At 38.4% G+C, this 12232-nt stretch overlaps 1 protein-coding gene and 1 pseudogene across 2 annotated transcripts; one reads left to right on the forward strand and one right to left on the reverse strand.

Moving 5' to 3' along the window:
* Positions 1 to 683: 683 nt before the first annotated feature.
* Positions 684 to 2868, forward strand: LOC117617466 (annotated as a pseudogene).
* A 327-nt stretch (positions 2869 to 3195) lies between these two features.
* LOC117619470 (protein NRT1/ PTR FAMILY 5.4-like) lies at positions 3196 to 6918 on the reverse strand. Of its 2 annotated transcripts, XR_004584571.1 has the most exons (6): positions 6698 to 6918; positions 6391 to 6608; positions 6057 to 6308; positions 5353 to 5612; positions 4128 to 5044; positions 3196 to 3496 (listed from the first exon to the last, which is right to left on the reverse strand). XR_004584571.1 is itself a non-coding variant. In XM_034349438.1 (5 exons), exons 1-5 carry the CDS (start codon positions 6825 to 6827, stop codon positions 4189 to 4191), a joined length of 1716 nt encoding a protein of 571 aa, XP_034205329.1. In that variant the 5' UTR covers positions 6828 to 6918; the 3' UTR covers positions 3956 to 4188. The 2 variants fall into 2 exon arrangements, 1 of the variants encoding a protein (XP_034205329.1); XM_034349438.1 differs by lacking the exon at positions 3196 to 3496 and having other exon boundaries at positions 3956 to 5044.
* Between the last annotated feature and the right edge of the window lie 5314 nt (positions 6919 to 12232).

Here is a 12232-nt window from a genome sequence, read left to right on the forward strand (position 1 = left end):
AGAGAGTTGGAGTGTTAAGGGAAAGAAGGAGCCAAACGTAAAATCTTTGAGAAGACAACTCCAGAAATATTGTCAATCAATTTATTATATACAATGTATATTTTTACAAACAATGGGCTAGTCACAACTTTATCACAACTACATATGGTAATTGCATTCATGTGAGGCGAACTCTCAAACCAAGTCGAGACAACTACCACTACATCAAAGGCTAATATTTGGATTATATTTAGGACACTGGGCGTTAATGTAATTGATTTAGTTTGGTTATGAGAGTCGGATGCTTGGATTTTGTTTAAATGAGACTTCAAGCCTTAATGCTTGTCCTAATAATTCTAAACTTGTTGCAAAAGGATGAATTTGGGCCACTTTTGAGTACATATGCAGTTGAATGGGAAAAAAAAGTACAAATGCAGTCAGTAATTTATGGACCCAGGAGATGTGTAAACAGCAAACTCTGAACTTATATTTTTGTCATCCTAGATGGAAAGAATTCTGGATCCTTTTAATAATGAATCCCATGGAAGGAAAGTAAAATATGGATGCATATCTGTTGTAATAATGAATCACAGATTTCCTTATCTGTAATTGCAGAGAAGCAAAATCTGGACGCTTAAAGGGAAAGGTTTTGAGCATTCTACTATACAGTATTGTTCACCAGTTAAGGTTTTGAGCATTGAACAATGGCTAAGCATGGAGCATTCTTGTTTACTTATGCTTTCTTCATTCTCATACTCAGTATGAGCTTATTGTGCAAAGCCATTGGTCATGAAGACAGAAAGCCATATATTGTGTACTTGGGGTCACTTCCTCATGATGAGTTGTACTCACCATTGTCTCACCACCTTGGTATACTCGAAAGAGTTGTCGAGGGCAGCTCTGTTGCAAATGCCTTGATAAGAAGTTACAGAAGGAGTTTCAATGGATTTGTGGCGAAGCTCACTGACCGTGAGAGAGAAAAGCTTGCAAACATGGAGGAAGTAGTCTCTGTCTTCCCAAGCAGAACTTACCAACTTCAAACAACAAGATCTTGGGACTTCATGGGTTTCGGTTAGACAATCACTCGAAATGCCACGACTGAGAGTGATGTTATTATTGGTGTGATTGACACTGGAGTTTGGCCTGAATCAGATAGTTTTAAAGACGAAGGGTTTGGGCCTGCTCCTAAGAAATGGAAAGGTGCTTGTAATGGTGGAAAAAATTTCACTTGCAACAACAAGTTGATTGGAGCTCGGTTTTTCACATCAGAGGAGGAATCTGCGAGGGATGAAATTGGTCATGGAAGCCACACTGCCTCAACGGCAGCTGGGAATGCCGTAAAGGATGTGAGTTTTTATGGACTAGTACCAGGTACTGCAAGAGGAGGAGTTCCCTCTGCGAGAATTGCTGTATATAAAATCTGCACTCTTGAAGGGTGCACTGGAGAGGCTATCTTGGCTGCTTTCGACCACACTATTGCCGATGGGGTTGACATCATTACAATTTCAATTGGACCAAATCATGCATCTCCTTTGGATGTTGATCCTATAGCAATTGGTGCTTTTCATGCAATGGAGAAAGGGATACTAACCTCAAACTCTGCAGGCAACAATGGTCCTGAAGAGGGTTCTGTATCAAGTGTGGCACCGTGGATTCTTACAGTTGCAGCAAGTAGCACAGATCGTCGGATCATTGACAAGGTTGTTCTTGGAAATGGAAGCACACTCTTTGGGAGTTCGGTGAACTCTTTCAGTTTAAATGGAACAAGTTTTCCACTGATACATGGAAAAGATGCTTCAAGTAAGTGCCCCGAAATCTATGCTGGGATTTGTTCACCAGGTTGCCTAGACAGAGATTTAGTTAAAGGAAAGATTGTGGTATGTGATAAGTTTGGTGGAAATGTTGAGGCTCATAAAGCTGGTGCGCTTGGTTCAATTTTACACACTTCCGCACCTGATGTTTCTTTTGTTGTCCCGCTACCTGCAACAGGTTTAAGCAACCAAGATTATAATGTTGTGAAGTCCTTCCTGAACTCCACGAAAGAGCCTCGAGCCAACATATTAAAAAGTGAAGCCATAAAAGATGATGATGCACCTATTGCTGCTTCCTTCTCTTCACGTGGACCTAATCAAATTCTACCAGAGATTATTAAGCCGGACATAAGTGCCCCAGGGGTAGATATTTTGGCTGCATATTCCCCTGTTGCTTCTGTCACAAGTAGCCCTGAGGACAAGAGGAGTCTAAAATACAGTATACTGTCTGGAATATCCATGTCTTGTCTACGCTGCTGGTGTAGCTACATATATTAAAACATTCCACCCTGACTGGTCTCCAGCAGCCATCAAATCATCTCTAATGACAACTGCTAAGCCCATGAATGGTACCAGCACTTTTCCTGGTGAATTTTCTTATGGATCTGGACATATTGATCCTGTGAAAGCTATAGACCCTGGGCTTGTGTATGATGCTTCGAAAGAAGATTACATAAGGTTGCTCTGCATAGTGTTAGATGAGGCCAAAGTTAGGCATATATCAGGAAATAACAGCACTTGCCCCAAAGATTCTGAGAAAGGATCACCAAAGGATCACAATTACGCTTCACTGGCAGCAAATATTACACCAATGAAACCTTTTACAGTTACATTTCATAGAACAGTGAAAAATGTTGGCCTTGCCAACTCTGCTTACGAGGCCAAAATCATGCCAAATCCTAAATTTGACATCAAGGTGGATCCTGAAGTTCTTTCCTTGAATGAGGAGAAGACTTTCAATTTGACCATTGTTGGAGAAGGTTGTCCAGATGGATCACATGTGTTTGCAGAGCTGGTTTGGTACGATGGAACTCATAGCGTTAGAAGTCCAATTCTTGTAAGCAGTGTGGGAAATTAACCACAATTTCCTTAATGGAAAACCATTGCTGCAAAGCAGAAATTTTCTTATTGTATCTGTCCCTCTGTCTAACTAGTTAAGTTCTGAAATAAATGTGCTCAAACCTTGGAACTGTAGTGTTACTCAAAAAATCTGGCTATGTGATCATCCTTTTTTTTTTCTTCCCTTTTTTTCAGGAGCAGTGACTAGAAGTTATGCTTTCTGTATGTTTACAATTTTCCTTTTCTATGAAAGTGGTGAAGTTTTCTGCAGTGGGGGACCTAAATTTTACAACTGTCCCTAAACTAAAATAGTTAACTAAATAATTATCTGCACAAGCCATGCTGCTAGAAAATGTGGGAATTCAATTTTCCTTTTATAATAAAATTGTTATGATTCTGTAAAAATGTCAAATGTTGAATTCAAGAGTTGGGTCTTCAATTTATTGAAGAAGAGAGAATGTTTGAGAGACTGTGTGCATTACAGCTCTGCATATGATGTTTCCAACAAAAAGTGACCATTGAATTTTATTTAAATGGGATTTGAAGAAAGCAAGCAAGGGGTGTTGCACAGCTCTACTAGTTGAAGGGTGTTTACCGTTGCGCTCGAGGTTCCGAGTACAAATGCTCATAACTTATAAGTTGTCATCCTACAGGAAAAGAACTGTCAGAGCCTTTTAAAGAGAATCCACAGGAAGGAAAGGAAATCTGGATGCTTATTTGTTGTAACAATGAATCCCTGAAATCACAATCTGTAATTCCAGAGAAGCAAATCTGGATGCTTAATGTAAAGTATTCGTCACCAGTGAAGTAATGAGCAGTGAACAATGGTTAGGCATGGAGCTCTCCTATTTTCTTATGCTTCCTCCATTCTTATACTCACTATAAGCTTATTGTGCAAAGCTATTGAAGAAGAAAGAAAGGTCCATATTGTGTACTTGGGGTCACTTCCTGATGATGAGACCAAACTGATTAGAAGTCCAATTCTCATCAGCAGTGTGGCAACTTAATAATTTTATGCATGGAACTATTGCTTCAAAGAAGCCAGATATTCTCATTGTATCTGACTGATTTGTCAAATACATTCATTCCGAATGTACTACATCTAGTTATTTCAAATGCTTTCAGTCTAATGTTTTCTCTAGTTTTTCTTTAGCAAATTTAGCTTTGTTGTCAAATCTAAGTCATTTCTTTCAAATACCTCCATCCAAATGGAGCCTAATGTTAAAATACAGAATGGACCGAAACACGCTTCCTATACCACTTTCTGGATGAAAATACCTTATTTATAAGGTACTCAACTGCAATATAGGCCAATAGCTTCACTTCTTGATCATCCACATTAAGCCAGCTCTTTCTCCTTACCGGTTTCTTCAGCTTCAAGTTTTTTGTATACGAAACCTTTAGCAATCCACACATAAACACACAAATTTAAAGTGCTCAATGCTGCAATTAGCCAATAGAAGTAATCTAGGTGGGCACGATTGAGATTGTCAGTAAGCCACTTTTCACCAGACTTTGAGCTAATTGCTTGTACCAAAGTTATTATAGCACTGCATATGAAGTTTCCAACACCTACCACACTGAGGTATGCTGCTGCTCCCATGCTTCTCATTGCCTCCGGTGTTTGATCATAGAAGAATTCTTGGAGCCCAACAAATGTGAATACATCAGACAAACCACATACCATGTACTGTGGAATTAACCACCACACTCTCATTGGCACTATTGCTTTCGGGTTGTCCAAGAGGTTGTGGTCTATAACAATGCCAACCCTTTTGGCTTCTACCAAAGCTGCCACCATCATACTGATTATGGATAGAAATAGGCCAATGCCAATTCTTTGTAGGATGGTGATGCCAGAGGAGTGTCCCGTGAATTTTCGGGCTGTTGGGACGAAAACACGGTCATAGATTGGAATTGCAACTGCAATTGTGAGGCCAAGGAATATTTGGAGTGATGCTTGGGGAAGCTTAAAGTTTGGACCAATTGACCGGACCATCGTGCTTCCTTGCTTGGTGAAGAACGTCTGAACGAAGGATTGGACTACTGCAAACAATAAGCAACACATCCATACGGGAATGAGCCGTAGGACGAGCTTTACTTCTTCTACTTGATTTAGTGAGCATAATCTCCAAGGATTTCTGTTCTTGCTTGAAGCATCAAGATGGTCGATGATAATTGCCTTGTCCAAGCATCTAAAGTTTTCAACTAGTAAGACAAATCATTGGGGATAAAAAGGAAACAAAAACAAATCATAATTGAACTTCTAAAAATGAAAAAAACACACACACACACAAACTAGCAAGGCAATCATGTTGGTCTTATGTGCATTAGTGCTAGAAGCATTAAAGTTATGGTGATATAAAGTTCCATTTTGATTTATATAATTTATAGATACAACTATTCTGACCCCAAAGGATGTCATGACTATGAAGCTTTGTCTATGTTAAATTGTACCTAAAGATAAGATGAGGCTTTGCATTATGGTGGCCTGTTAGCATACCTCAATTGACTGGTCTGTGCCAAAAGCCTCCTAGTCTCATGCTGATCCTTGTCATCTCTAGAATACACACCAAAACCAGTGGATGTTCCATTGATGTGCCGCTTCCTCACCGCCGCCACAAACACCTGAGCCACCGTGGTGAAGGGGCTGCCTAAGGGTCCTTGCTTTCTGTATTTCTTGTAACCAAACAGAAACACAGCCAAAGCTACCGCCATTGCCCCTGTTAATATGCCAAACCCTGCCGCCCACCCAACATTATCCTGCACCAAGGAGCGACAAATTTTTGGGAGATTCAGAATTCCAATGATCATTAAATTTTGGGAGATTTAGTATTCCAATAATCAGTAAATGATTGTGGGCCTAAAAGGCCCGCAGTATTATTGTGTTTATCTTTGCATTCATCCATAAATGACTACGGGCACAATTCAAGGACAAAGTTTTAAAACTTTGACATATACTTAGGAATATTTTGAACATAAGGAATTAGTAAAACAACAGTGTCACCAAAAAATTTCCCAAATTTTAATCACCAAGCAACTTACATGTCACTTTCTTACTGGTTGTAAATAAATGAAAAACTGTCACAAACGGGACACAGAATTTTTGGATTGGATGCGACAAGGTAATTGAATTTCGTGTCTAAAATAACCCCCAAAACAAACTATTTGTGTATGTAAATATGATCAGAGGAAGAGGCTGTTGACCTGCACATATATGACTACTAAAATGGCAGCAGAGGCACCAACTGTGATCCCCAAGTACCACCAGTTGAAGAATGAGCTCTTCGCCTTTTTCTCCTCCGGTGAGTCTTCACGAAACTGGTCTGCTGCAAAGGTTTGCACACAGGGTTTGTGCCCAGCTAGTCCAACTGACAACATGTAAAGTGCTACAAAGAACATTGCCTTCTGATAATGCAGAGGAATTACTGAAACTGTTATGGTTAGCAGTACCATTGCCTGCAGAAAGACATTAAAAACTAACCATCATGGTTTTTATTTAAAAGGGTAACTAATGAAATCAGTTTTGGCTGAACTTTACCAGTAAATATATGATGGAGGAGACAAAGATGGTGCTGAATCTGCCAAGAAAGGCATCAGCTATGAAGGCTCCAAGTAATGGGAGGAGAGATGAGACTCCAACCCAAGTATTTACATTTTTTGCAGCCATGGGGATTGGCTCATGGAGTTCATTTGTGAGGTATGTGATGAGGTTACCAGCCATACCAAAGTAAGCAAATCTCTCTGCCACCTCAACAACTGAAACAATCAAATACAAAAAGATTTTGGAGATTAATTTAAAAAACTCTAAGAAGAAGCAGAAGTGGAAGAGGAAGAAGTTGGCTTACAGATGATGAAAATAGCAGCACCCCAGCCACCTCTGGAAGTGGAAGGTTCTTCTTGGCTGATGAGATTCTGCTCTCCGTCTTCATGGTAATTTTGAATCCTTAATGGTGATGCAGCGCCAGAGGTAGCCATAACAAATTGGTGAACAGATTTGGTATCTTATCGGTTGAAGTTTGAGGTTCAATTTTGAGTATTTTCTAAGTGCACTTACATACATACAAGTAGTACTTGGGAAACTCTGTTGGTATTTATTATAGCATGTCATTTTATGTAAAGTAGATGCTCAATCAGATTTAATTGATGTTGACCGAAAAAAAGAACAGATTTGAAAAGACAAAAAAAACAAACGAGAGGAGGAGAAGCTAAGTGCGGACACAAAAGAGACGTGAACATTTTGAGGTTTTGCTGCTATTGGAAAGGTAGAAATAAAAACGAGGCACGTAGTCGTTGATCTCTCAAAATCGTGCAAGTGCTTTTTTTTTGGAAAATTTGTATAAATATCACATGAACTAATAAAGGTGTGCGGATTTAACACCCAAAGAAAAAAATTTGACCGATTACCTCCTAGACTTCAACTTTAGTGCAAATCTACCACCTCGGTTAGATTTAACATAAAATCTCTGTTAAATGAAGTTATATAAGGGCAATTTTGTCAATCACTATACACTTAAAAAAATAAAAGAAATTAAAAACAAAAACAACCCAACACTCAAGTCCCATGTAGCCCGCCCCACCCACTGCTCAACAAACACCCTCTCTTCTCTCCCTCTACTTCCCTTCTATCAATTAGTTTCAACAGCAATTAAAGAGGAGTAGAACATAAAAATAAAGATAAATTATTAAATTAATAAAATAATAAAATAATTTTGGGGCTGTTAATTTATAGGTGGGTAGGCTACGGCGGTTTGAGAAGGTGAGTGGTGGGGATGAGGGGGAGGATGGGGAGGGGCTGGGTTAGGCAAGAGAGAGAGAGGTAAAAAGTGTGTGATTGGGGAGGGGTTACTTACTAAGCAGTGGGTGAGGAAGGAGGGAGGGAGGGGGGTCTGGGAGTTTGTTTAATACGGGAGAGGAGAGCGGGGCTATTGTAGGTCGGCGAAGGGCCGCAATGGGTTCGGGTAAGATGTTTTTTAATGTTTTTATTTATGAATTCTAAGGAGAAATTGGAATATTGACCCAAAATTTTAGTGAAAGGGTGAACAGAGAAAATTTTGGGGTGTATTTGGAACGTTTTGACGGAAAATTAGACAGAAGTTAATAGAAGTGGCACATTAACATAAAAACTGAATTTGGGTGGTAAATAGTTAAATAATATGGGCACTGAGGTTTCAATTTCACTAATTTACATCCAAACGTTTTAAGATTCGATCAATTTGCACATTCCGTTAATTTGACTGTCTAATCTTCTATTAAATTGATGATGTGGAAGGTGAGGACCCACTTTTGTGCTTATGTGTCAATAAAAGTAATAAAAAATCCTTAAAATGATAAAACATTAATATGCTTTTTAAAAAACTAATATTTTTAAAACATAACTAAAACTAAAACAAACAAAAAAACAAAAACTAAAGTATTTTCTCAACCAGTCATCCTTTCTCTCCCCCAACCACCTTCTTCAACCCACTTGACAGATCTGCCTCCGGCCCACCCCAACAAACCCTCCACGAAACTAGGACTAGCTCGCCTACTCTTGGACCAAGTTCTCGTCTTTGATTCGCAATGTTTGCTGGAAGACCAAGTGCTGCAAGGTCATCCCTTCCGTCGTCTCTGATCTCTTCCTTGGTTCATCTGCACCACCGGGCTATTGGGCCGCGCTTCACAAGCTCGTCGTGTGCTGCCCCGTTCTCCTCCACTCCGATGTTCTCATTGAGAACTCCGATTTTGAGCTCAAACGCGAGCTTGGCCCGGATGAGAATTATCGGAGATTGGATTCATCTCTGGTCCACAAGCTCCTAATCGAGCCTTCATCGAGCCAAATTGGTGTGAATCATGAATTGGGTTCTTTTGGGTCTTATTGTTCATCTTTTTTCTATTTTTTTGGTGAACAAGGTGGGATAAACTCCAAAGACAAGTCTAATTGTTCTTGATCTCTATTTGATGCTCTTTATTTCGATACAGTGTATGATGATTCTGAAGCCCAAGTAGAAGCAGCAGAGGATCAGGCAATTAAGATAGGTTAGAGTGAGCAATGTTTTCTATATCAAAAAAGAGGAAGGTTTGTAGATCGATTAGGTTGCATTTGGCTTATGGTTTGGAATTTGAGCCGTGAACAAGGCAATAAGCTTCTTCATAGTCGGTTCCGTGATCGGCCTGGTTGGGTCAATGTTGGGGAGGGTCAGTTAGGATGGGCCGGTGGCAGATTTGTCGGGTGGGTCGGAGAAGGTGGTTGGGGCACACAGAGAGAGAGAGAGAGAGAGAGAGAGAGAGAGAGAATGACTGGTTGAGAAATACTATGGGTTGAGAATGACTGGTTGAGAAATATTAGTTTTCTAAAAAGCATATTAATGTTTTATCATTTTAAGGATTGTTTATTACTTTTATTGACACATAAGCACAAAAGTGGGTCCTTCACTTGCCACATCATCAATTTAATAGAAGACTAGATAGTCAAATTAACGGAAGGTGCAAATTGATCGAATCTTAAAATGTTTGGGTGTAAATTAGTGAAATTGAAACCTCAGTGCCCATATTGAGAATGACCCCAAACATCAAGAGGGTGTTTTGTCATTAGCCTCAAATTTTATTATTTGGATGGTAAATACGCACATCCTTAATAATTCAAGTGATATTTATGTAAATTTTCCTCTCTTTTTTTCTGTTCTTTTTTGTTTTTTTGTTCTTTTTAGAAAAGTTGCAGGCTATTCTCATAAATGAGCATTAAGGATAAGGCAAACAAATTTTTCCTATCTCATCACTTGTTGGAGCTAAGCTCACTAAATCATAAAAGGGGAATACTAGCAACCTTCTCTCTAACCTTCTCCCTTTTTCTCATTACATGTGTCATTTTCTTTACATTTAAAACAATGTTATTAATACATCAAACAACCTACTTTTTGTTTTCCATATTTACCCTTATTTAATATATTGACTTTAATGTTTACTTAAATTCATTCAAATTTTTTTTTTTTACAACTTTCTCTCTCTTCGAATAATACAGACTTGCAGCCCCAAATCCCACGCTCTATTATCATTTTGAGAGAGCCAGACCTTCACACCTGAAACAACATGACATCTCCCACAAAAAAATCAAAATCAAAATCCATCAAAATCATCTTGTTTATTTATCATATTAAAGTTTGCAACTTTAAGGTGAGATTTTTAAATTTGGGCTGGGATGTTGTTGTTGGTGCTTGGTAATGGTCCTCAAACCCAAATTTAGTATAATGGCCAATGCTTGCCGTGGCCTTGAGGGTCTTCTTACCATAGCCAAAACTTGCAGGGGCTTGGTTTTGTTTGAAGAAAGATTGGGGGAAGAGAGAAAAAGAGGGAGAGAGAAGGAAAAGAGTATGGGGAGGTGGTGAGGAGAGGGTGGGGTGGAGATGGGTGGTGCTAAGGAGATGGTGGGGAAGATGGAGGTCCTGGGCTTTGGGAAAGAAGGTGGGGACGACTTGAGATAGGGTTTTTTTTTTTTTTTTTTTTTTAATTTAATTTTTTATTATTAAATATTTAGTAAATTAATATAATAATTTTTTACAAGTTATTAAGAAAGCTGTAAAAAAAATTAATAAATTAAAGTCAAGTCAATACATCAAATAAGGGTAAATATGGAAAACAAAAGTTAGGTTGTTTGATGTATTAATGGCATTGTTTTTTTTTTTTTTTTTTTTTTTTTTTTTTTTTTTTTTTTTTGAGGTCCTTTCCTATTGAAAGGGGCGATAGCATATTAATGGCATTGTTTTAAGTGTAAAGAAAATGACACATGTCATGAGGGAAATGGAGAAGTTCCAAAGGAGAAGGTTAGAGAGAAGGTTGCTAGCATTCCCTATCATAAAATAATGCTAGAAAATGTACTTGGAACCTCCTCTATTAATATTGGGCTAACATTATTTTACTCCCTTAAGATTTGGGGCCATTCTTGAAATGGGCCACGCGATTTTAATTTTGTCAATTTACACCTTAACGTTTTAAAATTTTACCAATTCTGCTTTTTTAGCATAGGTGTAATAAAATATGTGACAAATAATATTTAAAAATTCTTTATTTTTAAAATTAATTAAAATCAATTATTTAAAACTAAAAAAAGAAAATTATTAAAAAACCCTTCAAACTCCCCACCCGTCAAACCTCCTCTTCCTTCTTCTCTCCACCCATCAAACCCTAAATCCAAACCCAGCATCTCCACCACCCATCCTTCTTCTTCCTCCTCCTCATTCTCTTCCAATATCATCACCTAAATCCAAACCCAGCATCGCAACCGACATAGCTCTTGAAATTGTTATGTGGGTTGTTCGCAGATTGGTCGTACCATTTAAACAAATCGTTTTGGTCAGTCCCGGACTCTCCGTAACCCGTAAAACCCGACATGATTATGTTCGAGTCTTCGACGTAGCTGATGAACTCGGTATAGTTGGCGCTGTCGATTTTTCTGAAGCTGACGAACTTTTTAGTCATGGCTTCTTCAGCAACGATCTAGGTTTCGAGGGGTTAGGGTTTCAGAGGGAGGAGGCTGGGGGCATGGATTGTTTCAGATTTGGGGTGCGATGGGTTGGACAACGGGGAAAGTTGGAAGCAGTGGTTGTGAGATGATCTAAGTTGTTTGCAGGCAGTTTTTGTGAGGTGGTTTAGGTTGTTTGCAGGTGGTGGTTGTGAGGTGGTCTGGGTTGTTTGCTGGTGATGATTGTGAGGTGGTCTGGGTTGAAAGAGAGGAGAGGGTTTGGTGGTGGAGTTTGTGACGACCTGGGTTGAATTTTTTTTATTTTTTTATTTATAAATAATTGATTTTAATATTCTTAGTTAACTTAAAAAGTAAAGAATTTTTTTAATATTTTAATATTTATTATACCTATGCTAAAAAAGTAGACCCCACGTATGCTACATCATCACTTAACAGAAGACCAAGCGGTCAAATTGAGGGAACGTGTAAATTGGTCGAATTTTAAAACGTTAGGGCATAAATTGACAAAATTAAAACTGTGTGGCCCATTTCAAGAATGACCCCAAATCTTGAGGGGGTAAAATGATGTTAGCCCATTAATATTAGTAGAAGCTTTTTTTACCTATTTAGAAGTGCTTTTCACAACTCCAAAAGTACTCTCAAATGAGCCAATAATTTATTTTCGCAGCTTCAAAAGCACTCTCAAATGAGCCAATAATTTAAGTACTTATTCCTAATAAGTAAACATGCTACAAACACTTTTCACATTATATAATAGGGTTTTGAGTAAACGAAACACTTTCACATTATTTGGTGACTATATTTGATTATCCAAGCAAAGTCATTAATTCAATTAAATCATATGAGTCCAAAGAACTACAGATAACATAAGAATAAACAGGGTTTCACAAAAACAACTTATTTTCCAAGTTTTACAGCAACAATT

The sequence above is a fragment of the Prunus dulcis genome, chromosome 2 (genome assembly GCF_902201215.1).
Source record: "Prunus dulcis chromosome 2, ALMONDv2, whole genome shotgun sequence".
NCBI lineage: Eukaryota > Viridiplantae > Streptophyta > Magnoliopsida > Rosales > Rosaceae > Prunus > Prunus dulcis.

Bases quoted from the DNA above. Each gene is read 5' to 3' on its own strand.
- LOC117619470 (XM_034349438.1), bottom strand. From the start codon at position 6,827: ATGGCTACCTCTGGCGCTGCATCACCATTAAGGATTCAAAATTACCAT. The intron at 6,609-6,697 runs GTAAGCCAACTT...TGATTGTTTCAG, and splicing joins TGCTGCTATTTTCATCATCT to TTGTTGAGGTGGCAGAGAGA. The intron at 5,045-5,352 runs GTATGCTAACAG...TGAAAACTTTAG, and splicing joins GCACAGACCAGTCAATTGAG to ATGCTTGGACAAGGCAATTA.